Source organism: Rhincodon typus, chromosome 21 (genome assembly GCF_021869965.1).
Source record: "Rhincodon typus isolate 14 chromosome 21, sRhiTyp1.1, whole genome shotgun sequence".
Taxonomy (NCBI): Eukaryota; Metazoa; Chordata; class Chondrichthyes; order Orectolobiformes; family Rhincodontidae; genus Rhincodon; species Rhincodon typus.
Window position 1 is genome coordinate 25,418,338 of NC_063352.1, and position 26,335 is coordinate 25,444,672.

General features: G+C 44.2%; 1 protein-coding gene across 1 annotated transcript in view; it reads left to right on the forward strand.

The window, feature by feature from the left end:
* Window positions 1–21,134, forward strand: part of slc5a11 (solute carrier family 5 member 11) — a 50,914-nt gene extending 29,780 nt beyond the window's left edge. Inside the window, 5 exon segments of the mRNA XM_048609439.1 lie at window positions 1,744–1,959; window positions 11,435–11,501; window positions 20,189–20,284; window positions 20,377–20,445; window positions 20,738–21,134. Coding sequence (XP_048465396.1) covers window positions 1,744–1,959; window positions 11,435–11,501; window positions 20,189–20,284; window positions 20,377–20,445; window positions 20,738–20,949 — 660 coding nt within the window. The 3' untranslated portion in view covers window positions 20,950–21,134.
* The last annotated feature ends 5,201 nt before the right edge of the window (window positions 21,135–26,335 follow it).

The window sequence follows — 26,335 nt, forward strand, 5'->3', positions numbered from 1 at the left end:
ATAGCCCCAGCCTATTCAGCCTCTCCCTATAGCTCAAACCCTATAGTTCCAGCAACATCCTTGTAAATCTTTTCTGAACCCTGTCAAGTTGAATATCATCTTTCCTATAGAAGGGCAACCAGAATTGTATGCAATATTCTAAAAGTGGCCTCACCAATGTTTTGTAGAGCCACAACATGACATCCTGACTCCTATACTCAATGTTCTGACCAATGAGGGCAAGTGTGCCAAATGCCTTCTTCAATACCCTGTCTACCTGCAACTCCCTATTGCAACTCCACTTTCAAGGAACTATGTATCTGCACCCCTAGGTCTCTTTGTTCAGCAACACTCTCCAGAGCACTACCATTACTGTATAAATCCTCCCTGGTTTGCCTTACCAAAATGCCTCATTTCACATTTATCTAAATTAAATTCCATCTGCCACTCCTCAGCTCATTGGCCCATCTGATCAAGGTCCTGTTGTACTCTGAGACAATCTTCTTCACTGTCCATTACACCACCGACTTTGGGGTCATCTGCAAACTTACTAACCATTCCTCTTATGTTCACATCCAAATCATTTAAATAAATGACAAAAAGCAGCAGACCCAGCACCAATCCTAGCGGCACACATCTGGTCACAGGCTTCCAGTCTGAAAAACAACCCTCTACCATCACCCTCTGTCTCCTATCTTTGAGCCAATTTTGAATCCAATTGGCTAGCTCCCCCTGGATCCCATGTGGTCTAACCTTATTAACTAGTCTACCATGCCGAACCATGTTGAACATTAAGAAAATTACATAATCATTATGCAATAGGAGTGAAGGGGTGAAAAAACGGGCCTTGAATTAAGCAGGGACAGGGCTCGGTTAGACCAATAGCAAGAGTGATGGAGATGACCTGTCTAAGGGGATGTAAGTCAGCTTCAGTCCTGAGATCTAGTTGTCTTCTTATCTTAAAATTCAAGTTTCCAATGGACTGCTGGTTGTTTAGACACAAAAAGAAAGGCTTGAACTAATATTAAACCTTTCGTACCCTCAGGTGATCACAAAGCACTTCACAGTTAACAGAGTCCTTTTGAGCTGTAGTCAGTGGTGTAATATAGGAAACATGGCACTTAATTTACACACAGCAAGGTCCACATGTAATCTTTGATATCAGTTGAATGATAAATATTGGCCTAGGAACTTCCCTTCTCTTCTGTAAAGTAATACATGGAATCGTTTGGGTCAGACAGGATTTTATTTGAACATCTCATGTGCAAGACAACACATCCTACAGGGTTAGTAATGCACTGCCGATGCTGGAGACTGAGATAACATAGTGTGGAGCTGGAGGAACACAGCAGGCCAGGCAGAATTAGAGGAGCAGGAAAGTTGACGTTTCGGGTTGGGACCCTTCTTCAGAAATGGGGCCCCATTGAGTCCGAAAGGTCAGCTTTCCTGCTCCTCTGATGCTGTGTTTCTCCAGCTCCACACTGTGTTACATCCTACAGGGTACTGTAGTAACATGACAATTTCTGAAATGGATATTGAAACACACAATCTTTCAACTGAGTTATCAACTAAATTCTAGTTGACACTTTGTTCAGTACTCCACATGTTCTTTTCAAATGTAATAGTGCCCCAGATTTAGAACTTGATCTTTTAACTTTAGTTTCCAATGTAAAAATAAATCTTGCGGAGAATGTGTCTGTGCAGATTTCCTGGAAGTATTGGAAAACTAAATGATTTAATGTCTGACTCTGCTTGTGTGCACAGGGCGCGTTCTGGGGCCTCTTCACAGGGATCCTGGTTGGTTGCACTCGAATGGTTTTGGACTTCATTTATCCAGAGCCTCTGTGTGGCCAACCTGATAACCGGCCTCTGGTGACCAAGTATGTTCATTACCTGCACTTTTCCATCATCCTTTCTGTCTTTACATTGATTGTTGTGGTGATCATCAGTCTCAGTACAAAACCTCCAGATCTAGAAAGGGTAAGTGATTCAGTCATTTCAAATATTTCAGCTGGGCAATTGAGAGATGCTGATGGGCCTTGATCTACTTACTTTAAGGCAGCACAGCCTTGGAGACTACCTGCTGGAAGTCAAATAAACAAAGGACTGGATTGCATACCTACTGAGATTGTTCCAGTTCAACAAAACCAGGGAGCATTTACTTAAGCTACATGAGGGTTGTTGGATGTTAGGTGATTTCTCCTTGTCATCACTGGAAGGGGACTGGAAGTGTTTAGTCACAATGCTCTTTTCATACCTGGCAATTTTGGATGTTCTCATTCAATCAAATCTAAATCTCAAGTGAGTGTGGTTGAGCAGTGAGAGAGTTAGATAGAGCCTTTTATGTTGATTGTATGTGTACTTTGTTTAATTATATGCGGGTAGAGAGATTCACTTGAGCTCTATAAATAGGCACAAGGAACAGGCCCATTTGGCAGACTGATAGTCTCCCTACTTCTGGGCCAGTAAGCCTGGGTTCAAGTCTCACTTTCTCCAACTCTGAACAGGTTGATTAGGAAATATCTTAAATAGACACAAAACCATTTTAACTTAGTCCTGTCCCCACTCTTTCTATCTTTCTTCACTATTGTTGTGATTGCACTGTGTACCTGACAGGCTTTGCACGTAAATTGCTTATTTCGTTAGAGAGGTGGGTGATTTAGTGATGGAGGATAAAGGAAAAAAAATGGGTGATTTGGTGGTGGAAAAAATGTTCAGTGGTGCATAAAATCATCTCAGGATAAAAAAGGTAGACACAATACCACTTTAATTTAGTTCCCTCAGTCTCTCCCTACCTTATCCCACTTTTGTTGGTGCACTGCCATTTTGGGTAAACAGTGCAGCGCTCTCCATTAGACGTGTGTCATAACATCTCTGGAGAGGTTGCTTAGAAAACATCTCAATAGACACAAGCTAAAACTGTGGTTGTTGGGTTAGTAGACACATGCTTGTAATGTGTAACTCTGTCAATAAATATCAAAGTGTGTAAAGATTGGTTCCAGTTCTATCTCTCACCAACTGGTTTCTGGAATAGAACATTTTGCTAATCAAAAAATGAGAATGTCTCTGTCTCTGTGTAGTTGGCGAGTTTCAATCTCAGTCCTGTTTTTATTTAGCTGCTTCCTCATTTTAAAATGCAACCTTCCCATCAGTGACTCAAAACGGCAGATGCCTAAAGGAAACAGGAAGTTCGATATGCTTGACAGAACAGGCAATACTTGTCTTCACAGAAACAGATTTAACATTTCAGATCAATGATTTCTTTGGCAGACTAGCAAAAGTTGGAGACCTCGGTGTTATTAAGCAGATAAGAGTCAGGGAAAGGAGAACAGTGGAGAAAAGTGGAAAAGGGAAGCTCAGCAATAAGTTGGAAAGCAGGATAGATAAAATGTCCAAAACATACGGCAGTGCAGTGTAGGATAATATGGCTAGAAACTTAACAGGAAACCTGCAAATGGGAACATCATCGCTTGTCCAAAAAAAGAATGAGGACTGGTTATGATCTGAAATTGTTGAACTCAGTAACAAGCCTGGACTGGTATAAAATGCCCGAGCGAAAGGCAAGATGCTGTTTCCTCAAGCATGTGTTCAACTTCAGTAGATCTGCACAGGAGATCGAGGACAGAGAAGTTAACGTGGGAGCGGAGTTGAAAAATAAAATGACAGGTGCCAGAAGCTGCCATTAGTTATAGATTTACCTCATCGATTCTCGAATTTCTTTCCATGTTGGCTGTGTCTATGGTGCTATGATATGGAGGTGTCAGTGTTTGACGAGGTGGACCAAGTCAGAAATCACATGATACCAGGATATTGTCCCAAGCTTTTGGAGTGCTGCTCCTTCGTCAGGTAAAATCACTTCACCTGATTAAGGAGCAGCGCTCCAAAAGCTTGTGATTTCAAATAAACCTGTTGGACAATAACTTGGTGTTGTGTGACTTTTGTCTATGGTACTAGACCAGAATCAGCATCTTAAAGACAAGGAAACCTATCTTAAAACATTAGTCACAAATGCAGAATCAGTAGAATTACAATCGATTACTCAATAGATTAGTAACAAAAGAAAAACAAGACAGAGGGACATTTCTGGATTTCTGTGAAACACCAGTTAGCTGAGGTTCTTTCACATGCCCACAGAGAAGATGAAACAGTTTTTTAAAAAAAAATGTTAATGTTGATATTCCTCACAGTACAACTGACGAATGATGAAAAAAATTCTGTTTCTTGTATCTTGTTTTGGCAAAGCATCCTGAAAACAATACTTGTTTCCATACTTACTTGAAATCAGTCATGCCTCTAACATCTGCAAGACATGGAAGATTTGAAATGTTAACATTGTTTTTGTCAATGCAAATACTGGCTGATCTGCTGAGCATATCCAGCTTTCCATTTTAGATTTCCAGAATCTGCAGTTTTGTGTTTTTGCAATTGTAATGACTAGTTAGTTCCTTATTTATGCACCTGTCTGCATCTATGAGTGACTCACATGTTAGGCTGGTGTATGTTACATAAATCATTGATGAGAATGTGCGTGAAGTTATCAATGACTGTAACTCATTATTACTATTGACCTAAGCAAGTTTTTCATAGAATTTGGTACATTTCTGATTAAACTTTTCTCAAGTTCTGTTATCCATTAAAATATCCAAGCAGATTTTCAGATAGCTGATATTCTTTGTAAACTACAAACATATTTAGATAACCATTGTCTAAAAATTGACGGAGGAAGACTAAGTTTGTTCAGTCAAAGTCAGAATCCATACAAGAGTCCTTTACTGTGCTGCATGGTGAGCCCTGCACTACAGTCTTTCAATTTGGCTTTTTCAATGTAAAAGATTTGACTGCTCTTAGAACCAGTAGAAGTTGCTGAAGAGCTTGTATCATTGTTGCTGTCAAAACTAAACAGTTCTGGAAAGGCAGAGAGCTAGAACTTGACTTATTACAAATAACCTTCGAAAAGGCCCCAGTTCTTGAAAACAAAGTCAGCCAAGTGGATCAAGTGTCAGTGGGGGATCATTTAGGAGATATGGTGGAGAATGACATAATTAATCCAGAGTAATCAACTGATCAAGAGCTGACTACAAAAGTGCAAGAATGGGGCTGGCCAGGATGGACTAGAGTGAAAGATTGCCAGGAAAAACAGTAATAGAGCCATCAGCTACCTTCAAAGAGAAGATGGTGCAGGTATAGTCAAGATATGATACCTCAAACAAATCTGGAAATCCCTGGATGAAAAAGGAGACAGAAATTAAAATAAAGAAGAGAAAGTGTGCTTATCACAGGTATCAAATAGAAAATACAATTGAGAACTAAGAGGAATAAAAAAGGTTCAGAGGGGAGGTCAAAAAACACATTAGGAAAAAAAGAGGGATTATGAGAAAAGACTGGCATCCAACATAAAGAATCATCTCAAAGTCTTCTAAAGGCATACAAATAGTAAAATCAATGGAAAAATGAGGAGCAGGACTGCTTGGTTTCTAAAAATGGGATTGACACTTGCAGGAAGGAGGCATGACTGAGGTTTTAAATGATACTTTACATTGACTTTTCATTGGCTACAGAAGGATTGGACAGAGTAGTAGAGTGGGCAGAGTGTGGCAAAGAGAGCACAGATGGACTACAATGTGGGAAAGTGTGAGGTTACGCACTTTGGTAAGAAGAATGAAGATGTAGATTATTTTCTAAATGGGAAAAAGCTTCAGAAATCTGAAGCAGACAGGATCTTGTTCTAGTTCAGGGGATTCTCTTAAGGTTAACATGCAAGTTCATTTGGCAGTTGGGAAAGCAAATGCAATGTTCGTATTCATTTGAGAATTCATGAGAATACAAGAGCAGGGATGTACTACTGAGGCTGTATAAGGCTCTGTTCGGACTACAGTTTTGGGCCCCTTATGTAAGGAATGATGTGTTGGCCTTGGAGTGGGTCCAGAGGAGATTTACAAGAATGATGCTGGGGATGAAGGGCTTGTCATATGCAAAGTGGTTGAGGTCTCTGGGTCTGTACTTGATGGAGTTTAGAAGGATGAGGGGGAATCTCAAACTTACAGAAGCTTGAGAGGCCTGGATAGCGTGGACATGGAGAAGATGTTTCCACTAGTAGGAGAGACTAGAACCCAAGGGTACAGCCTCAGAGTGAAGGAACGACCATTTAGAATCGAGATGAGGAGGAATTTCTTCAGCCAGAAAGTGAAGAATCAGTGAGACTCAATGCTGCAGTGGGCTGTGTAGACAAAATCATTGTGTGTAATTAAGACAGAGATAGATAAGTTCTTGATTAATAAGGAGATCGAGGGTTATGGAGACAAGGCAAGCAGAATGGGGTCGAGAAATGTGTCAGCCACGACCAAATGGCACAGCAGACTAATTCTGCCTTATATCTTATGGTCTTTACTAAGAAAGAAGAAGTCGTCCAGGTCAGGGTGAAAGAGGAGGAATCTCTGTCACTAGAATGATTTAAAATTGATAAGGAATAAGTGTTGGATAGACTGTTGGTACCTAAAGTTGACAAGGCCCTGGGATCGAACGGGATGCATTCAAGGATATTGAAGGACGTGCGAGTGAAAATTGCAGAGAAACACTGGCCACAGTCTTTCAGTCTTGCCTAGTCTCAGGGGGAGACTGGAGCATTGCAAATATCATGTCACTTTTCAAAAAAGTCTGTAAGGATAAGCCCCGCAATTATAGACCAGTCAGTTAAACTTCAGTGCTGGGTAGGCTTCTAGAAATAATTATTTGGGATGGAATTAGTAGTCACGCGGTAAAAGGTGTATTGGTTAGGAAGAGACAGCCTGGATTTCTAAAGGAGAAATCATGTTGAACTTACTTGTTGGAGTTTTTTTGAATAGGCAAGGGTTAGGATTGATGAGGGTAATGCCGTTGATGTAGTGTACATGGACTTCCAGAAGGCATTTCATACAGTGCCACAGAACAGACCTGTAAGGAAAGTTACAGCTCATGGAATATAAAAGATAATAGTGAAGTAGATACAAAATCAGCTGAATGATAAGAAAATACAGTAATGGTCACTGGATGTTTTTTGGGCTGGAGGAAGGTTTAAAATGGAATTGCCCAGGTTTAATATTGGGACCCTTGCTTTTCTTGACATGCATTAATGATCTGAATCTTGGTATGCAACAGACAATTTGTGGGTGATAGCAAAACTTGGAAGAATTGTAAACTGTGAGGAGGACAGTGTAGAACTTCAAAAGGATGTTGACAAATGGTTGAGTGGGCGAACAGCTAGCAGATGAAGTTCAATGCAGAGAAGTGTGAAGTGATGCATGTTGGTAGCAATGTGGAGAGACAGTAGAAAATAGGGGATACAATTCTAAAAGGTATGCAGGGCAAAGGGACCTGGCTGCGTATGTGCACTGATCACTGAAGGTGGTAGGACTGGTGGAGAGACCAGTTAATAAAACATGGCTTTATTAGTAGGGGCATACAGTAGAAGAGCAAGGAGGTTATGTTGAATTTATGCATGACACTTATTTGACCTCAGCTGGAGTATTGTGTACAGTCTGTGTGACACATAATGGAAAGGATGTGAACACATTAGAGAGAGAACATTCCCTTTAAGCTCCGTGTCTGTGCAGCTGTGCAGTCACTCAGAAGTCCCAGGTATGCCAATCAGTGTGCTGTGCATTGAATCCCACATGCACAAGCTGCTGCTACCCATGGACATTGGAGGTCTGTGCAGTGGACAAACAAAATTAGAGGAATGTAGGTTGTGTGACCAAATTGGAGAGGTTAGGAGTTCGTCCTTGGAGAGAACAATGCCAGCACGAAATGTTTTCAAGATCATAAAGGAGCTGGATAGAGTAGATGGGGGAAACTGTTCCCACTCATAATTAGATCAAGAATGAGAGGGCACAGATTTAAAGTGATTCGCAAAAGAAGCACTCATGGTAGGAGAGAAAAGTTTTTCACACAGCGAGTAGTTAGTGTCTGGAATGTACTGTCTGGAAGTTGGTGAAAGCAGGTTCAGCTGAGGCATTCAAGAAGGTACTGGATGAGTATGTGAATAGAAACAATGGAGGAAAAGCAGGAGAATGACACTGTCATGATGTTCATGTGGAGAGCTGATACAGAGACAATGGACTGAATGGTCTCCTTCTGCACCATAATACTTCTGGGATTCTGTGACATCTTGTTTGTTTATTTATTTATGGCATATGGATATTGCTGGCTAGACCAGCACTTACTGCCAATTCTTAATTACCCTGGAGAAGAGCAATGAGTTCCTTCCTAAACTCTGCAGACTGAAGGGTGTAGGCTCCTCCACAGTACTGTTAGAAAGGGAAGGTCATTGATGAAGCAATTAAAGATGGTCGGGCCTAGGACACTACCTTGAGAAACTCCTATAGCAATGTCCAGGAGCTGAGTTAACTGACCTTAAACAACCACACCATCCTCCTTGTGAAAGGAATGACTCCAGCCAGCTGAGGGATTTCCTATTGATTCCTGTTTTCTAGAGCTCTTTGTTGCCACACTCAATCCAATGTGACCTTTAAGTGAAGGGCAGTCATTCTTATGACACCCCTGGAGTTCAGCTTTTTTATTTATGTTTGGACCAAGGCTGTAATGATATCAGGAAGTGAATGGCACTGGTTGAACTGAATCTGAGCATTACTCCTTTTCAGGTGCTGCTTGATAGCATTGTTGACAACCCCTTCCGTCTGATGATAGAGAATGGACTGATAGGGCATTAATTGGCTGCATTGGATTTATCCTGTTTTTTGTGCAAAGGACATACCTGTGTAATTTTACCCGTTGTCAGGTAGATGCCAGTGTTGTAGCTCTATTGGACGACATTAGCTAGGAGCACGGTTCTGGAGCACAGGTCTTCATTACCGTTACTGGAATGTTCTCAGCCCATAGTTTTACAGTAATCACTGTCTTCAGCTGTTTCTTGATTTCATGTAAAATGAATTGGTTGAAGGCTGGCATCTGTGAAGCTGGGTATTTCAGAGGGGGGTCGGGAGCTGAGATGGATTATCTACTTGGCAGTTCTAGTTGATTGCAGATGCTTCAGCTTTTGTCTTTTGCACTGACCTTGGAGGCAATGATGTAATGTCACTGGACTAGAACTACGCATTGGTATTCTGGGGGACATGGTATCAAATCACAGCCTGGCTGGTGGCGAAATTTTAATACAATAGAATTCTGCATCTTAAAAATCGACTGTGTAACTACTGTCATTTGTCATAAAAACTCTTCTGGGTCTCTTTTAGAAAAGAAAATGTGCTATCCTTAACTGGCCTGCAAGTGTCTCCAGACCCACAGTAATGTGGTTGACTCTTAACTGTCCTCTGGACAATTAGGGATGGACAATAAATGATCAAAGAGAAACACATATGTTGGGCTCCTCATTGTTGGTATTTATAGAGCCTCTACCCCCTGTAAGTTGATTAATTATCCACTTCTTCTCACATGGTGCAGTGACTAGAAACCACGACACAGAATCTGCCAAAAGCCAACTGCCTCTGTTTCTGTCATGGTTAAAAAAGAATCAAAGGAAGAAAAGATTAAATCAGGTTAATTTGATCAGCATAATTTTACAAAGTCATAAATAAGCACAATTTTAAAGTCAGAAGTTTTCAAAAGTGATATATATTGGATCATTTCAAAGACTATTAAACAAGCAATGACACCTTGTTAAATCCATCTAAACATTTAAAAAATCTGATAAGCTGAGTTTGGGAAAACTTAACAAATCTACTTGTGTCCAACAGGGTTTTGGAAGTTCCCTATTGGTGTATTTGTCCTTATTAAAGATTCACAAAATGAGAGAACTCCCACAAAAGCCAATATTTTTCAAACAGAGTAATTTGTTAGTGGGCATTTCAATCTGCAGGGTGGCTGATGACTGATACCATGAAGCTTCTGGAGAACTGGAGGTTGGCCCACTGTAACTTCTGGATTTATGCACTACAATGTTCATGTAAGTTGCTGGGCCTCTCCACCATCTCCGTACAGGTTTAAGGCTTGGTTGTCATTGCTTCAGTAAAATCTTGGCCAATAACTAATATTGTTGTCATGAGAGACATTGATTTTAATTCCATTGGCTTCTGGGCAGGTAGATAGTGAGGTGAGTTGGAAAATGCTCCAGAACTGAAACCCAGGCCCTTTAACTCCAAGGTTGCATTCAAATTCCCATTGGTTGACTTTCCAGCAACTCTGGATGGAAAAGCGGTGGAAAATGACATGATCCTGTTGAAAGGCCTAGCAGGCTCCAAGGACCAAGTGACCTTCTCCTGTTCTTATTTCTTCTGGTCTTCAAATTGAAAGGCAGATTGACTCCACTTTGATACAAGTTGGACAGGTTTCTGATCCTCTATTATTGGGTACTGGCATGGGTTGTGCTGTGAACATAGATCTCACTTGATACAGAACGAGAGGCTTAATTGTTCCTGGTAAGGTCTGAAGGGGCCTGACCGGCCCTGATAGGCTTTCACTTGTCAAAACATTAGGTCAAATTCCCTGGTGAAGCTTCAATTAGAATTGTTATCGCATCTCAATTGCATCATGGGGACCTGCAATATATTTGTGAAATAGAACGATATCTGTTGCCTGGGTATCCTTGCCCAGTATAGAAGGTTGAAATATCATACAGTGGAATCATGACTGCTTCGGGTTTGAGAGTACCTCAGACAATTTTAACTGCCCATTCCTTCCAGATTCTGCTGGGCAGTTCAAATATCCTTTAGATCTTTTTTGATTTTTAGGAATGTCTCCACAACTTGGAATGGACTGAATACACCTGAAATAAGCCTCTGGCAATTCTACTGCAAAACATTCTTCCTGGCTCTGAACTATGGAGCAGGGCTACATGAGTCAAGGTGAGCAACTCTCCCAGTTGGAAATATGCAGACATTGTAAATTGGGACTGACTCATTGAAAGTGCATGATCTTTAACATTCCTTCTTTCATGGGATGTGGTCATTCTGGGTGAGGCCAGCATTTGTTGCTTATCCTTAACTGTCCTTTAATTAAGGAATTTGCTAGGATGTTTCAGAGGGCAATTAGGAGTCGACCACATTATTGTGGATCTGGAGTCACATGCAAGCCAGGGAGGTAGGGTGTCTTGCCATTGACACAAGGTGGACTTGGGCAGATTTCCTTCCCCACATGAAATTAACAAATCATATGGTTCTTTGCTTCAATCAAAGATAGTTTCATGGTCACCCTTACTGAGGTTACCTTCAAATGTCAGATTTATTCATTGAGCCAGCTATTTGTTGGAATTTGTGATCATGTCCCCAGAATATTATCTTGGGTCTAGTGTTGCAACCGCTACACCATCATCATCCCAACAGCTATTCATATATTTTACCGGGGGAAAGTCTGCTTGATGTATCCAATTAACAAGAGTTCTTGTTTGAAATGCCTAGCCAACATTAACCACAGCAAAATTAGCATCCTAGTACGTTGTGCTATAATCTTTCTTCTCCAATCTTAGATTAGCCGCTTGACCTGGTTCACCCGTTTTGAAAGAAATGATTCTGTAGTAAAACAGCCTGATGAAGGTAAGCTACATGCCAAGGAACTGCTAACATGAGCAAAATCACACTTTCAATGGGAAGAAGTCCTTGATGATCATTGCAATGATACACAATATACTAGAGGCAGAACAAAAACCATACCCCTGACATGAATGCAACACAGCCACAATTATGTACAAGTGTAGCAACTACCCAATGTGTAGGGCAATTTGGTGTGAGTCTAAGCTAAGCTTTTCTTTCTGATGTAATGCTGCATCAACGTGATAGGTTACGATTTAGTACCTTACAGATGCAGGAAAGAAATCATGTATGTTGTTTGGAAACTCTCTTAAAGAGCTTTGTCTCTTAGAGATGCACAACTCTCTCACTGGTCTGACCAGTGGATAATGCAGTGCTTATGGTATCCGCCTGTCTTGGGAAACAATTGCATCAAGCAGGAATGTCCTTTCTGTAGAGCATTCTCTGTTGTGGCTGTGAAAGCTGATTCATGCATCAGTTCCACCTGCAGATGTATTGGACAACTGATGTTTACTCCTTCTGGCTGGCTCACTTTTCTGCCATCTGCTGGTTTCTTTTGTCCTTTGCTCTTTCCATGTTCTTGCTGACTGCTCATCTCCAGGCCAGCAATGAGGTCCTCCCATTCAATGACTCTGATCCCAGTCAACTTAAAGTCTTGCTTGCAGGCAACCTTGTATCACAGGTATCTTTGAATTGAAGGCATCCTTATCCTGCCAATGTGGGTGAACTGTGTTGGTCTTCCATTGAGAGCAAACTCACTATTGGCCATGACTTTGGAAATGCAGCTGTCATCAGTTCAGCTCACGTGCCCCAGTCACTGCTGACTGAGGGTATAAGTATGCTGGAGTTCTCTAAACACTAGTGTACTTCCTTAATCAGCACTCTGTCTCGCCAGGATGTGCCCAATATTCATTTCAGGCAGCAGAGCTGTCCAGCTGCTCCTTTAGGCTTGTATAAATTATCCATGCTCACTGCTGTAAAGGAGGATGCTGAGAGCATGAGCCTGCTGTACACAGAATTTCTAGTTTTGGTTAATTTACTGTTGGTCCACACTCAACTTCTCAACTTTGTCATACTGCAAACCTGGCAGTACTGGTGCTGAATATAGCAACAAGTGACCAGTTGCTTGGAACTGTTGATGTGAAGCTGTCAATGAAGTGCAGAGTGAGGTTGTCAATGTTGGTAGAAGTCTCTATGTCATGGCCCATAACTTTGCTCTTTCTGATATTGATTCAGTCTGAACTCCTTGGAGGCAAATGAGCTTTAATGTGGGATACCAGTGAAGTGTCATCAGCAAACCACCAACACACAGACTAAGACATTATGAACACACAGACTAAGGCATTATGAACAGATAGACTAAGACATTATGAACACACAGACTCAGACACTGAACACACAGACTAAGGCATTATGAACAGACAGACTAAGGCATTATGAACAGACAAACTAAGACATTATGAACATACAGACTAAGGCATTATGAATACACAGACTAAGGCATTATGAACATACAGACTAAGACATTATTAACAGACAGACTAAGGCATTATGAACAGACAGACTAAGGCATTATGAACACACAGACTAAGACATTATGCCTTTGCTCATGGTGCATAATGTTGCCAGGTTGAACAGTTTGCTGTCACTCTGCCTCCTGCAGTTGGTTAACTTCATTTGAATTAGCATAAGTGTGAATGTTATAATATATCATTATCATTTGGGAACTTAGATTGTAAAGTAAAGGTAAATGAGATTTTGGTTTTAGTTCTGGGAAGGTGAAAATTTTTTATTCACTCATGGTATCATTGCCAGCTGGCCAGCATTTATAGCTTGTCTGTAGTTAGCCTTGACAAGGTTACTAAACAAAAAACAAGAATGGCAGATGCTGGGAAATCGTCGACACAAACAGAAATTGCTGGAAAAACTCAGCAGGTCTGGCAGCACCTGTGGAGAAAAAGCAGAGCTAATGCTTTGTGTCCAGTGAGTCTTCTTTCAGAAGGTGCCCTTGAGAAGGTGCTGGTGAACTGGCTTCTTGAACCACTGCAGTCCATGTGCTGTAGGTTGCCCACAATGCGTTATGGAGCAAATTCGGGGATTTTGACCCAGTTACATTCCATGACTGACCTTCACAGTAACCAAATGGCAAAAATTTAAAAAAAAGGGAATGACCAAGCAAGGAGGGATAATTCAGCTCCCCACTTTTTCAACACCTCTTGGTCAGTCATAATAAACAATTATTTTTCTTTTTAGCCTGCAGTGAACACACTTCAAGTAAAATGTAGTACTAGTCAAAATTAAGGAGCCATTTACCCAGTTTTCGTGACTGAAAGGAAGATGAATGTTATTACATAGTAACCTAGAGAAAAATAATAAATTTGTGATGTAAAACACACACAAACACAGGTATAAAGTTTAAAAGGGGAGAGTGTACCAGGGAGGGACAGACAGGGAGAGTAAGAGGACTTTTAATGTCCTCAGAGTGCTGGAGGTGTTAAATTTTAACCTGAGACCACAGTTGTTTAATGGTTGCCTTGTATCCTTAGCAGTAGTAAAATCTGAGGGGATTATTTAATTGTTCATAAATGACTGGAGTAATCTTGTAGGGATCTGAGTAATGTAGGCTTATGGCACAATTTGTGGCAGAATCAGACGCAAAGTCCAGCGAAGCTGATCTTACTTCGGAAGCTTCTCGCTCTATCTTTTATGATTTTCATAAGTAGCACAATTAGGTTTCCAGCTCAATGGTGGTGAGTTGACAACTGATCTCCTTGTTAAATGTCTTGTTGATAGCCCAACCCACCTCATTAATATTCAGCTTCCTTACTTACCAAACAAGCTAGACATTGAGAAAATGCAGCATGGAAGTCAGAGCAGATACCTGGTAAATTCAGCTCACCACTTGCTCTGCAGGACCTCCACATTGGACATCAAGCACCAACATCTCAGGCTACAGTGCATGGGCATTGGACACATATACATCATGTCCACCGACATTGGCATCTGACACATGCCACCCTGTAAGAACCATCATGCTACATCTCTGGCCAACTTACAAGAAGCTTCTGCACTTCAATGCTGCACCTTGGGCTGCACTGGCAACTGTTATCGTAATGTAGCAGCAAGGACACACGGTCAGCTCACAGATTGGACCTAGCTGCATCTCTGCATGCTTCATTCACAGTCATAGTGCTTACTCATTCTGGGCCTACCTTGATGCTACAGCATGCCTGACTTGCCTTGCTTTTTTGCACTTTTCCCCCTCAGCCAGAGATGCCAATCTCACATTACTACTGAAGAAGGACCACTGGATTCGAAATGTTAACTCTGATTTCTCTCCACAGACGCTGCCAGACCTGCTGAGTTTCTCCAGCAATTTCTGTTTCTGTATCAGGTTTCCAGCATCTACAGTTCTTTGTTTTATGTTAGTTAATGAGCTGAGTTTGATAAGGTACCCTAATAGAACCTGCTTGACATTGCAGCAGAATTCCCTTCAAAAAACTTGACACAACTTGGGCTTAGCCAACAAAAAAATTCAGCCTGTGTTGTTTTTTGCTTTTTTCACTGAATGCTGCTTTTGACATGATGAGGGGAAACCAGAGAGAAAGAGATACTTAGGACTTTCTGTTACCAGTCTGAACTTCTTTCTGTCTGTTTAATGCTCTGCCAAGCAGTTACTAAAATATGGTTCAGTTTTCTATTTCTGAGTCTGGCTCTTTTGTCATTTCAAGCTGGATATTTGGAGGCAACCCTTTCATTTGCAATACATGCAACTTCTCACCCAAGTGTAAATTAACACAGGTGATGTGATTTTCTTGACACGTGACACAGTTGAACAGTTTGGATGTCTTTAGCTGAAATGGTAATTTCATTTCAGACAATTTTATTTATTCTGCATTTGTGTTGCTTTATTCTGTGAACAACTAATTGTTGCAACAAGGTGCAGGGCTGGATGAACACAGCAGGCCAAGCAGCATCATAGGAGCAGAAAGGCTGACGTTTTGGGCCTAGACCCTTCATCAGAAAAGGGGGAGGGAAAGGGGGTTCTGAAATAAATAGGGAGAGAGTGGGAGGCAGACAGAAGATGGATAGAGGAGAGGATAGGTGGAGAGGAAACAAACAGGTCGAAGAGGCGGGGATGGAGCCAGTAAAGGTGAGTGGAGGTGGGGAGTTAGGGAGGGGATAGGTCAGTCCAGGGAGGACGGACAGGTCAAGGGGGCGGGATGAGGTTAGTCGGTAGGAGATGGGGGTGCGGCTTGAGGTGGGAGGAGGGGATAGGTGGGAGGAAGAACAGGTTAGGGAGGCGGGGACGAGCTGGACTGGTTTTGGGATACGGTAGGGGGAGGGGAGATTTTGAAGCTTGTGAAATCCACATTGATACCATTGGGCTGCAGGGTTCCCAAGCGGAATATGAGTTGCTGTTCCTGCAACCTTCGGGTGGCATCGTTGTGGCACTGCAGGAGGCCCAGGATGGACATGTCGTCTGAGGAATGGGAGGGGGAGTTGAAATGGTTCGTGACTGGGAGGTGCAGTTGTTTATCGCGAACCGAGCGTAGGTGTTCTGCAAAGCGGTCCCCGAGCCTCCGCTTGGTTTCCCCGATGTAGAGGAAGCCACACCAGGTACAGCGGATGCAGTATACCACATTGGCAGATGTGCAGGTGAACATCTGCTTGATGTGGAAAGTCTCCTTGGGGCCTGGGATGGGGTTGAGGGAGGAGGTATGGGGGCAGGTGTAGCACTTCCTGCGGTTGCAGGGAAAAGTGCAGGGTGTGGTGGGGCGGGAGGGGAGTGTGGAGCGGACAAGGGAGTCACGGAGAGAGTGGTCCCTCCGGAAAGCAGATAAGGGTGGGGAGGGAAAGATGTCTTTGGTGGTGGGGTCGGATTGCAGATGGCGGAAGTGTCAGAGGATGATGCGTTGGATCCGGAGGTTGGTGGGGTGGTACGCGAGGACGAGGGGGATTCTTTTTTGGCTCTTATTGCATGGACGGGGTGTGAGGGATGAGTTGCGGGAGATGTGGGAGACACGGTTGAGGGCGTTCTCGACCACTGAGGGGGGGAAGTTACGGTCCTTGAAAAACGAGGACAACTGAGATGTACGGGAGTGGAATGCCTCATCCTGGGAGCAGATGCAGCAGAGGCGAAGGAATTGGGAATAGGGGATAGCATTTTTGCAGGAAGGTGGGTGGGAGGAGGAGTATTCTAGGTAGCTGTGGGAGTCGGTGGGCTTGAAATGAATATCGGTTTCTAGGTGGTTGCCCGATATGGAGACAGAGAGGTCCAGGAAGGGGAGAGAGGTGTTCGAGATGGTCCAGGTAAACTTCAGGTTGGGGTGGAAGGTGTTGGTGAAGTGGATGAACTGTTCGAGCTCCTCGTGGGAGCACGAGGCAGCGCCGATACAGTCATCAATGTAACGGAGGAAGAGGTGGGGTTTAGGGCCGGTGTAGGTATGGAAGAGGGATTGTTCTACGTAACCTACAAAGAGGCAGGCGTAGCTTGGGCCCATGCGGGTACCCATGGCCACCCCCTTTGTCTGTAGGAAGTGGGAGGAATTGAAAGAGAAGTTGTTGAGGGTGAGGACGAGTTCGGCTAAGCGGATGAGGGTGTCAGTGGAGGGGGACTGGTCGGGCCTGCGGCTCAGGAAGAAGCGGAGGGTCTTTAGGCCATCTGCATGGGGAATGCAGGTGTAGAGGGACTGGACGTCCATGGTCAAGATGAGGTGTTGGGGACCGGGGAATTGGAAGTTCTGGAGGAGGTGGAGGGCGTGGGTGGTGTCACGGACATAGGTAGGGAGCTCCTGGACCAAGGGGGAGAAAATGGAGTCCAGATAGTTGGAGATCAGTTCAGTGGGGCAGGAGCAGGTGGAGACGATGGGTCGACCAGGGCATTCAGGTTTGTGGATTTTGGGAAGGAGATAGAAGCGGGCAGTGTGGGGTTGGGGAACGATGAGGTTGGAGGCCATGGGTGGGAGGTCACCTGAGGTGATGAGGTTGTGGATGGTTTGGGAGATGATGGTTTGCTACTGACCCCTTCTCCCACTTCCAACACACCCCCTCCTCCTGGACACCACCCCAAGGCCTCCTACCCTCCCTCGACCTCTTCATCTCCAACTGCCGTCGAGACATCAATCGCCTCAACCTCTCCACCCCTCTCACCCACTCCAACCTCTCCCCCGCAGAATGTGCAGACCTCCACTCCCTCCGCTCCAATCCCAACCTCACCATAAAACCCGCGGACAAGGGAGGCGCAGTTGTAGTATGGCGCACTGACCTCTACATCACCGAGGCCAGACGCCAACTCTCCGACACCTCCTCCTACCGCCCCCTTGTCATGACCCCACCCCTGAGCACCAAACCATCATCTCCCAAACCATCCACAACCTCATCACCTCAGGTGACCTCCCACCCACGGCCTCCAACCTCATCGTTCCCCAACCCCGCACTGCACGCTTCTATCTCCTTCCCAAAATCCACAAACCTGAATGCCCTGGTCGACCCATTGTCTCCGCCTGCTCCTGCCCCACCGAACTGATCTCCAACTATCTGGACTCCATTTTCTCCCCCTTGGTCCAGGAACTCCCTACCTATGTCCGTGACACCACCCACGCCCTCCACCTCCTCCAGAACTTCCAATTCCCCGGTCCCCAACACCTCATCTTGACCATGGACGTCCAGTCCCTCTACACCTGCATTCCCCATGCAGATGGCCTAAAGACCCTCCGCTTCTTCCTGAGCCGCAGGCCCGACCAGTCCCCCTCCACTGACACCCTCATCCGCTTAGCCGAACTCGTCCTCACCCTCAACAACTTCTCTTTCAATTCCTCCCACTTCCTACAGACAAAGGGGGTGGCCATGGGTACCCGCATGGGCCCAAGCTACGCCTGCCTCTTTGTAGGTTACGTAGAACAATCCCTCTTCCATACCTACACCGGCCCTAAACCCCACCTCTTCCTCCGTTACATTGATGACTGTATCGGCGCTGCCTCGTGCTCCCACGAGGAGCTCGAACAGTTCATCCACTTCACCAACACCTTCCACCCCAACCTGAAGTTTACCTGGACCATCTCGAACACCTCTCTCCCCTTCCTGGACCTCTCTGTCTCCATATCGGGCAACCACCTAGAAACCGATATTCATTTCAAGCCCACCGACTCCCACAGCTACCTAGAATACTCCTCCTCCCACCCACCTTCCTGCAAAAATGCTATCCCCTATTCCCAATTCCTTCGCCTCTGCTGCATCTGCTCCCAGGATGAGGCATTCCACTCCCGTACATCTCAGTTGTCCTCGTTTTTCAAGGACCGTAACTTCCCCCCCTCAGTGGTCGAGAACGCCCTCAACCGTGTCTCCCACATCTCCCGCAACTCATCCCTCACACCCCGTCCATGCAATAAGAGCCAAAAAAGAATCCCCCTCGTCCTCGCGTACCACCCCACCAACCTCCGGATCCAACGCATCATCCTCTGACACTTCCGCCATCTGCAATCCGACCCCACCACCAAAGACATCTTTCCCTCCCCACCCTTATCTGCTTTCCGGAGGGACCACTCTCTCCGTGACTCCCTTGTCCGCTCCACACTCCCCTCCCGCCCCACCACACCCTGCACTTTTCCCTGCAACCGCAGGAAGTGCTACACCTGCCCCCATACCTCCTCCCTCAACCCCATCCCAGGCCCCAAGGAGACTTTCCACATCAAGCAGATGTTCACCTGCACATCTGCCAATGTGGTATACTGCATCCGCTGTACCTGGTGTGGCTTCCTCTACATCGGGGAAACCAAGCGGAGGCTCGGGGACCGCTTTGCAGAACACCTACGCTCGGTTCGCGATAAACAACTGCACCTCCCAGTCACGAACCATTTCAACTCCCCCTCCCATTCCTCAGACGACATGTCCATCCTGGGCCTCCTGCAGTGCCACAACGATGCCACCCGAAGGTTGCAGGAACAGCAACTCATATTCCGCTTGGGAACCCTGCAGCCCAATGGTATCAATGTGGATTTCACAAGCTTCAAAATCTCCCCTCCCCCTACCGTATCCCAAAACCAGTCCAGCTCGTCCCCGCCTCCCTAACCTGTTCTTCCTCCCACCTATCCCCTCCTCCCACCTCAAGCCGCACCCCCATCTCCTACCGACTAACCTCATCCCGCCCCCTTGACCTGTCCGTCCTCCCTGGACTGACCTATCCCCTCCCTAACTCCCCACCTCCACTCACCTTTACTGGCTCCATCCCCGCCTCTTCGACCTGTTTGTTTCCTCTCCACCTATCCTCTCCCCTATCCATCTTCTATCCGCCTCCCACTCTCTCCCTATTTATTTCAGAACCCCCTTCTCCTCCCCCTTTTCTGATGAAGGGTCTAGGCCCGAAACATCAGCCTCTCTGCTCCTATGATTCTGCTTGGCCTGCTGTGTTCATCCAGCCCTGCACCTTGTTGTCTCGGATTCTCCAGCATCTGCAGTTCCTACTATCTCTAACTAATTGTTGCAGCTAGTTTAGGTTACTGTTTGTCTTTTTAAAACAATTTTAGTCTACGAAAGTTCTGAGGTATTAAAATCAGATGATGGAAGTTGTAAATTGATAGTCAATATTTACCAATATCATCACAATAAGGGAAGGGATTAGATACAAGAAGAGACTACAAGTATCATCACATAACCAGCAGAATCCCAAATCTATTGTATTTCTTCTCCAGCAGCTGCATCTGAAATAGATTCTACAATGAAACCGCCTGCAGAGAGTAAGCAGCACCAAAAGGATATCAGCAATGCAAACAGCATCACCCTCTCAAAAGGTAGACAATCCAGCAGGATTATTGTTTTGGTGCACAATGCAACAGGATTGTAACTGAGAGGTAATTCTGTCACCAATTCTGCTCTCTCCCAGATCAACTTGACGATGGTAAGGTTCATTTAGAGGAAGTCAGTAACATGAGCAATGCCAGCTTCTCAGTGGGTAAGTAACTTTGTGTTTACATCTCTATAATAGCACACAGGGCACCAGGATTATAATTCCCACCCAAGACAAGGATAGATAATTGCTGTGGGAATCTTGTGCCTGAATCCTATACTATTTTTGACATTTCATAAGTTCAAAATCAAGGCAAGTAATCTTCTTGTCAAGCAAATCAGGAAGGAAGAAATTGTTTCTTCAGTACTGATCCATATCTAAATGTTTTGATTTTATACTCAACATGCACTGGGATATTCTGGATCATAACTTTTGACTCCTTCCCTCTCTCCCACAGATGAATCAGTGAAGAAACGTTCAAAGCTGATCTCCTTCCTGTTGTGGTTCTGTGGGATGGATAAGAAGGAAGAAACAGTTAATGCTCCAACAAGCGAAGTTTTGGACACTGCTAACTTGCTCAGTGAAGACCGTCACATGCGCAATTTTATTAATGCTAATTTAATCGTCTGTTTGAGTGCTGCTGTCTTCCTGTATGGTTTTTTCTCTTAAAAGACTAACATAATCATTTATAGTAAACTGAAAATTGTATAGATCTAGAAATAACCAGTGTAAAGATTACTCATATTTTATTTGGAAATACAAACTGGAAAATGGAATTTTGGACTATCAATTATTTCCTTCTGTAACTTGATGGAAAGGTGGAACTGTCTGGTTATTCTTTGGCTGGAACTGGATTTGCTGCATTTGTACTGGTACCAGGTGGCTTTGATAAAAACAATACCTGCTCAGCAAATTGATTTTGGACCTGTTGTAAGCGGCAGTTTATAACAGCACTGAAATGAGAGAGGGTAGTTAGGACTTAGATCGTCAAATCTGCCAGCAAGTAAAAATTACTTTCTCTCTCTGACTGACTGTGTGGGCAAAATAATAATACTCAAAGACATTATAGAAAGGAAAAAAAAAAATCTCAAGACAAAACCTAGGTCCAACTGACCAGCTGCCAAATTGAAACTAGCTGCAGTTAATAACAACATCATCACCGAATACCAAAAAGTGCAATAGTGATAAAGTCACTTCATTCCATTCCTTTTGGGTTGGACTCTGATCCACAGATTTTGTGCCTTTTTGCCTATATTTTCTACCTGCAAAATTCCAAAAAAGATGAAATAATAAAAAAGAAATGCGGATGCTAGAAATCAAACACAAACGGAATTTGCTGGAAAAACAGCAGGTCTGGCAGCATCTGTGGAGAGAGATTAGAGTTAATGTTTGGGTCCAGTGACCCTTCTTCAGAACTGAGTAGCTAGGAGAAGGTTAGTTTTTATGTTAAAGAAAGGGTGGGGACAGGGGTAAGGAGTAAATGGTAGTGGAGATGGAACCCAGACAGAGAGAGAGAGAAAAAAAACAGTTGGACGGACAAAGGAATGGGTAAAGATCAGCTTGGGAGAATGAATAGCTGCAAATGGGGACCATTAGTTTCTGACAATAGGCTGTTCTTGCAGTTTATGCTGAAATTCGCTGGAGCACAGCAGCAAGCCTGAGACAGAGAACATGTTGGCCGGGGAACATGGTGCTGCATTGAAATGGCAGGCTACCAGAAAGTTTCGGGCCATTTTTGTGGCAGAATGTTGTAGGTGTTCTGCAAAGTGGTCGCCCAATCTGTGTTTCATGTCCCAGTGTGGAGCAGACCACATTGTGAGCAGTGAATGCAGTCAATTAGACCGAGTGAAGTGCAGGTAAATCGCTGCTTCATCTGGAAGGTGTGGATGGGCCCTTGGATAGTGAGGAGGGAGGAAGTAAATGGCAGGTGTTGCACCTTCTGTAATTGCATGGGAAAGTGGTGGGGATTGGGGGGGTGGTCAGTGGATGGTATTAGGATAGAAGGAGGAGTGGACCAGTGTCCGAGAGCGAATGGTCCCTGTGGGAGGCTGACAAGGCAAAGGAGGGAGGTAGGTATCTGATGGTGAGATCCCACTGGAGATGGTGTAAATGGTGGCTGATGATCCTTTAGAAATGGATGCTGTTGGGGAGCAAGGGCCGAGGTGCAGCAGATTGATTGGACCACGGTGGTGGGAAATCCTCAGCTGAGGAAGAAGGTGGACATTTCAGAGGCCCCTGGTCAAAATTGGCATCATCAGACTAGATGCAACGGAGATGGAGGAACTTAAAGAATGGAATGGAGTCTTTACAGGAAGCAGGGTGTGAGGGCATGGTAGAAATTGGAAGCCAAATTAATAAACTTTTCCAATTCCAGACGAGAGAAGGAAGCAGCACTGATGATCTTATCAATGTATCAGATAAAGAGTTATGAGTGGGTGCCAGAGTAGGATTGGAACAAGGAATGTTCCATGTATCCTACAAAGATACAGGCATTACTGGGGCCCATGCAGGTACCTATGGCCACCCTTTTGACCTGAGAAAGTAGGAGTAATTAAAAGAGAAGTTGCTCAGAGTGAGGACAAGCTTGGGCAGGCAGTGGCGGGTAGTGGTGGATGGGGATGGTTCAGGCATTTTTTCCTGGAAAAAGCGGAGAGGCCTGAGACCATCCTGAGGGGGGATGTAAAGGGATTGCACATCTATGGTGAAGAAGAGGTGGCTGGAGCCTGTGAACTGGAAATTATGAAACTGATGTAAAGCATCAGAAGAATTGCAAATGTAAGTGGGAAGGGACTGGACACGGGGAGAAAAAAAACTTGAGTCAAGGTAGGAAGAGATGAATTCTGTGGGGCAAGAGCAGGCTGACACAATGAGTCTGCCCATGAAGGAGGTAGAAGCAAGCTGTGTGGGTTGGGGACTATGAGCTTGAATGGCAGTGGAAGCGGGGGTGAGATCCCAGATGAAATGAGATTAGCGACCATTGTAGACACAATGGCCTGGTGTTCCATGGTAGGGTCATGGTCCAGGGGGAGATAGGAGGAGGTATCTGACAGCTGGTGCTCAGCTTCTGCAATGTAGAGGTCAGTACATCAGACAACAATAGCACTACCCTTGTCAGTAGGCTTAATTACAAAGTCAGGGTTGGATCTGAGAGCATGGAGTACAGTCAATTCAGAGGGTGATGGTTTGAATGAGTAAGTGGTGGGGGGGGGATGGTTTCAGAGAAATTGATTTTGGCCAATGTCACATTGACAATTATCGATGAACAGGGCTAGTGCAAGTATAAGGCCAGATGTAGGGGTCCAAGCGGAGGGAGAGTGTTGGAGGCAGGTGTTTTTGGTGGAGGAGAGTAGATGGATTTTTGACTGCAACTTGAATCAGTTGGAGAATGTACTCTATTGGCCTCTCAGTGACAGAGCTGATTAAAGCAAACCCCAGAACACTAGGAGAACTGACATAGTCACTGCTGCTGATCACTCAAGACACCAGTTAAACTACGGTCATCACAGGTTAAAACATTCACATCTCATGGGCATCCTAGAGGTTTTATGTCATATATTCTGTTCATCTTCCTTTTGTATTCAACATGATCCCTTCATAATTTTGTACTTCTATGCACATATGTTTGACATTTTATCTTTATTATTTTTCTCAGTGTTAACATAAGAAAATTGCACCTTTTTTCGCTCAACAAAATGTAATAATTGGCTCCTTCTTGTTAGAATAGACATTTGGTTACTCCATTTTTATTTCAGAGAGGTATAGCTCATGCTAGAAGAGAATTGTCAACATTGGTTGTGGCCAACTGAAGAGATTGAAAACAGAGGAGGTAATTCACTCCATCTCACCTTGCCATAAAAGTATTTTGCAGTGTGTGCCAGTTATGTTGAAAAAAAAATTCTATTAACTCGTGTTTGTTGTCATGTGCTGATTTAAATACTGTGGTGTCGAGAAAATAAATCCTTTCTTTGTGTGTTGTGGCTTTAAATTTAATAGACAGTTGATAATTATTGAAGATCTTAATAAATTCTCCTCATTATGCATTTTTGCAAGTACAAATGCCCTAAATGTCAACGTGAATACAGCACATAATAATTCTATGTGATGCATCATCTAATAAATGAGGTAGTGAGAATTGGAAAGGCGCCCCTGAAAATCAAAGAATATAGTCACTTGCACATGATGCCAGGGTTAATCTGGAGATTGCTACTTTTAAAATCCTGCTGGCTAATTTTCTACTAGCCTCCTAAATTTGAATGTAGGATCACATCCCCCTTCTGTATATGCTGTTCATACCAAATGGACTGTGACAGTTGATTGTTCACCTTGCCCCTTTAAGGGGTTCTGCGGCCACTCAGTGACATCCTTGACCCTGGCACCTGGGAGGCAACACACCATCCCAGTCTCATGTCTGCACCACAGAAATGCTTATCTCTTCCTAGAACTATCCCACAACATAGTGATACTGCTCTTCCAACGTTCCTGGTATACCCTGTAGGACTGAGCCACCCAGGGTGCTTTTGATTTGGTTCTGGTTCCATTCCTCAGATAAACCAACCACTCTCATCATTATTCCAAATTGAAAACCTGTTGGAGAGTGGGGTGCATTTAGAGTTCTCCTGTATTATCTGCCTGTTTCTCTTTGACTGTAGTTAGCCATCTATTGTCTGTCTTTCCCTCCTTGAAGCTATGGGATGATCTGATCTATAAATACCTATCGGCATGTTCTCAGCTTCACGGATTTTGTTTTTAGTGATACCACATGCCGTTCATTTTCTGAAAACTGGAGTTCAAACTGCTGTGACTGGTGACACATCCTGCAGAAAGGTGCCTTGAGATCCCAAGAGACAAAAGATGTTCACTTTGGAGTTGCATTGGCCTTGCAATTTCTTGATTTATTAGTTAACCTTGCTACAGTACAACAAAGGCCTTACTGATAATATAATGCCTTAGTGATTAATAAACCTTCTGAAACTGATAAATCTTATTAATACCCTCATATTTTTTACCAGTGGTAATAAACGCTCATTAAAAATAAAACACAGGAATATGCACTAGCTACTCAGTTGTTATTTATTGTCAAGACTATGTCATTGCTTTTAATCTGTCTGTTCCTTCAAAATAATGAATTATCACTCCCAAAAGGTTTTATTACAGCTAGAAAAGCCCTAACCGTGAACAAAAATTATTATTAGTATATTAGAGGTTTCAAAGATCAAGAAGCAAAATACATACATCAATCACCTGTTTTCCTGTGATGTCAAACTGAGTTATCTCTGGACATGGTAGATCAGACTGATTAGATACTCTCACCTCCTCTCTGCACTCTCCCCTTCACACTGCATACAGCCCTAAAGTGTCCCTGTGCTCTCCCTCTGCTTCCTGTTCTCTCTATTTCTGCTCCCTTTCCTCTCTCCCTCTGCTCCCTCCCTGTCCTCCTTCTCTCTCTCCGCTCCCTGTCCTCTCTCCCTCTGCTCCCTGTCCTCTCTCTCCGCTCCCCAGCCTCTCTCTCTGCTCCCTAGCCTCTCTCTCTCTCTGCTCCCTGTCTTCTCTCTTTATCCACTCCCTGTTCTCCCTATCCACTTCCTGTCTTCTCTCTTTATCCACTCCCGTCTTTCTCCCTGTGCTCCCTGTTCTCTTTCTCCGTTCCCAGTCCTTTCTCTCTCTGTTCCCTATTCTCTCTCTCTCTGTTCCCTGTCCTTTCTCTCTTCGTTTCCTGTTCTCTCTCTCTCTCTGCTCCCTGTTCTCTCTCTCCACTCTCCATCCTCACTCCCTCGCTCCCCATTCTCTCTCTCTCTCTGATCCCTGTTCTCTCTCTCTGCTCCCTGTCCTATCTCTCTCTGCTCCCTATCCTCTCTCTCCACTCCCTCCCTGTCCTCTCTCTCTCTCCGTTTCCTGTCCTATCACACTCTCAGCTCCCCGGCTTCTCTCTTTCTCCGTTCCCTGTCCTCTCTCCTTCTGTTCCCTGTTCTCTCTCTCTCTGCTCCCTGTTCTCTCTCTCTCTCTCTGCTCCCTATCCTATCTCTCTCTGCTCCCTGTCCTCTCTCTCCTCACTCCC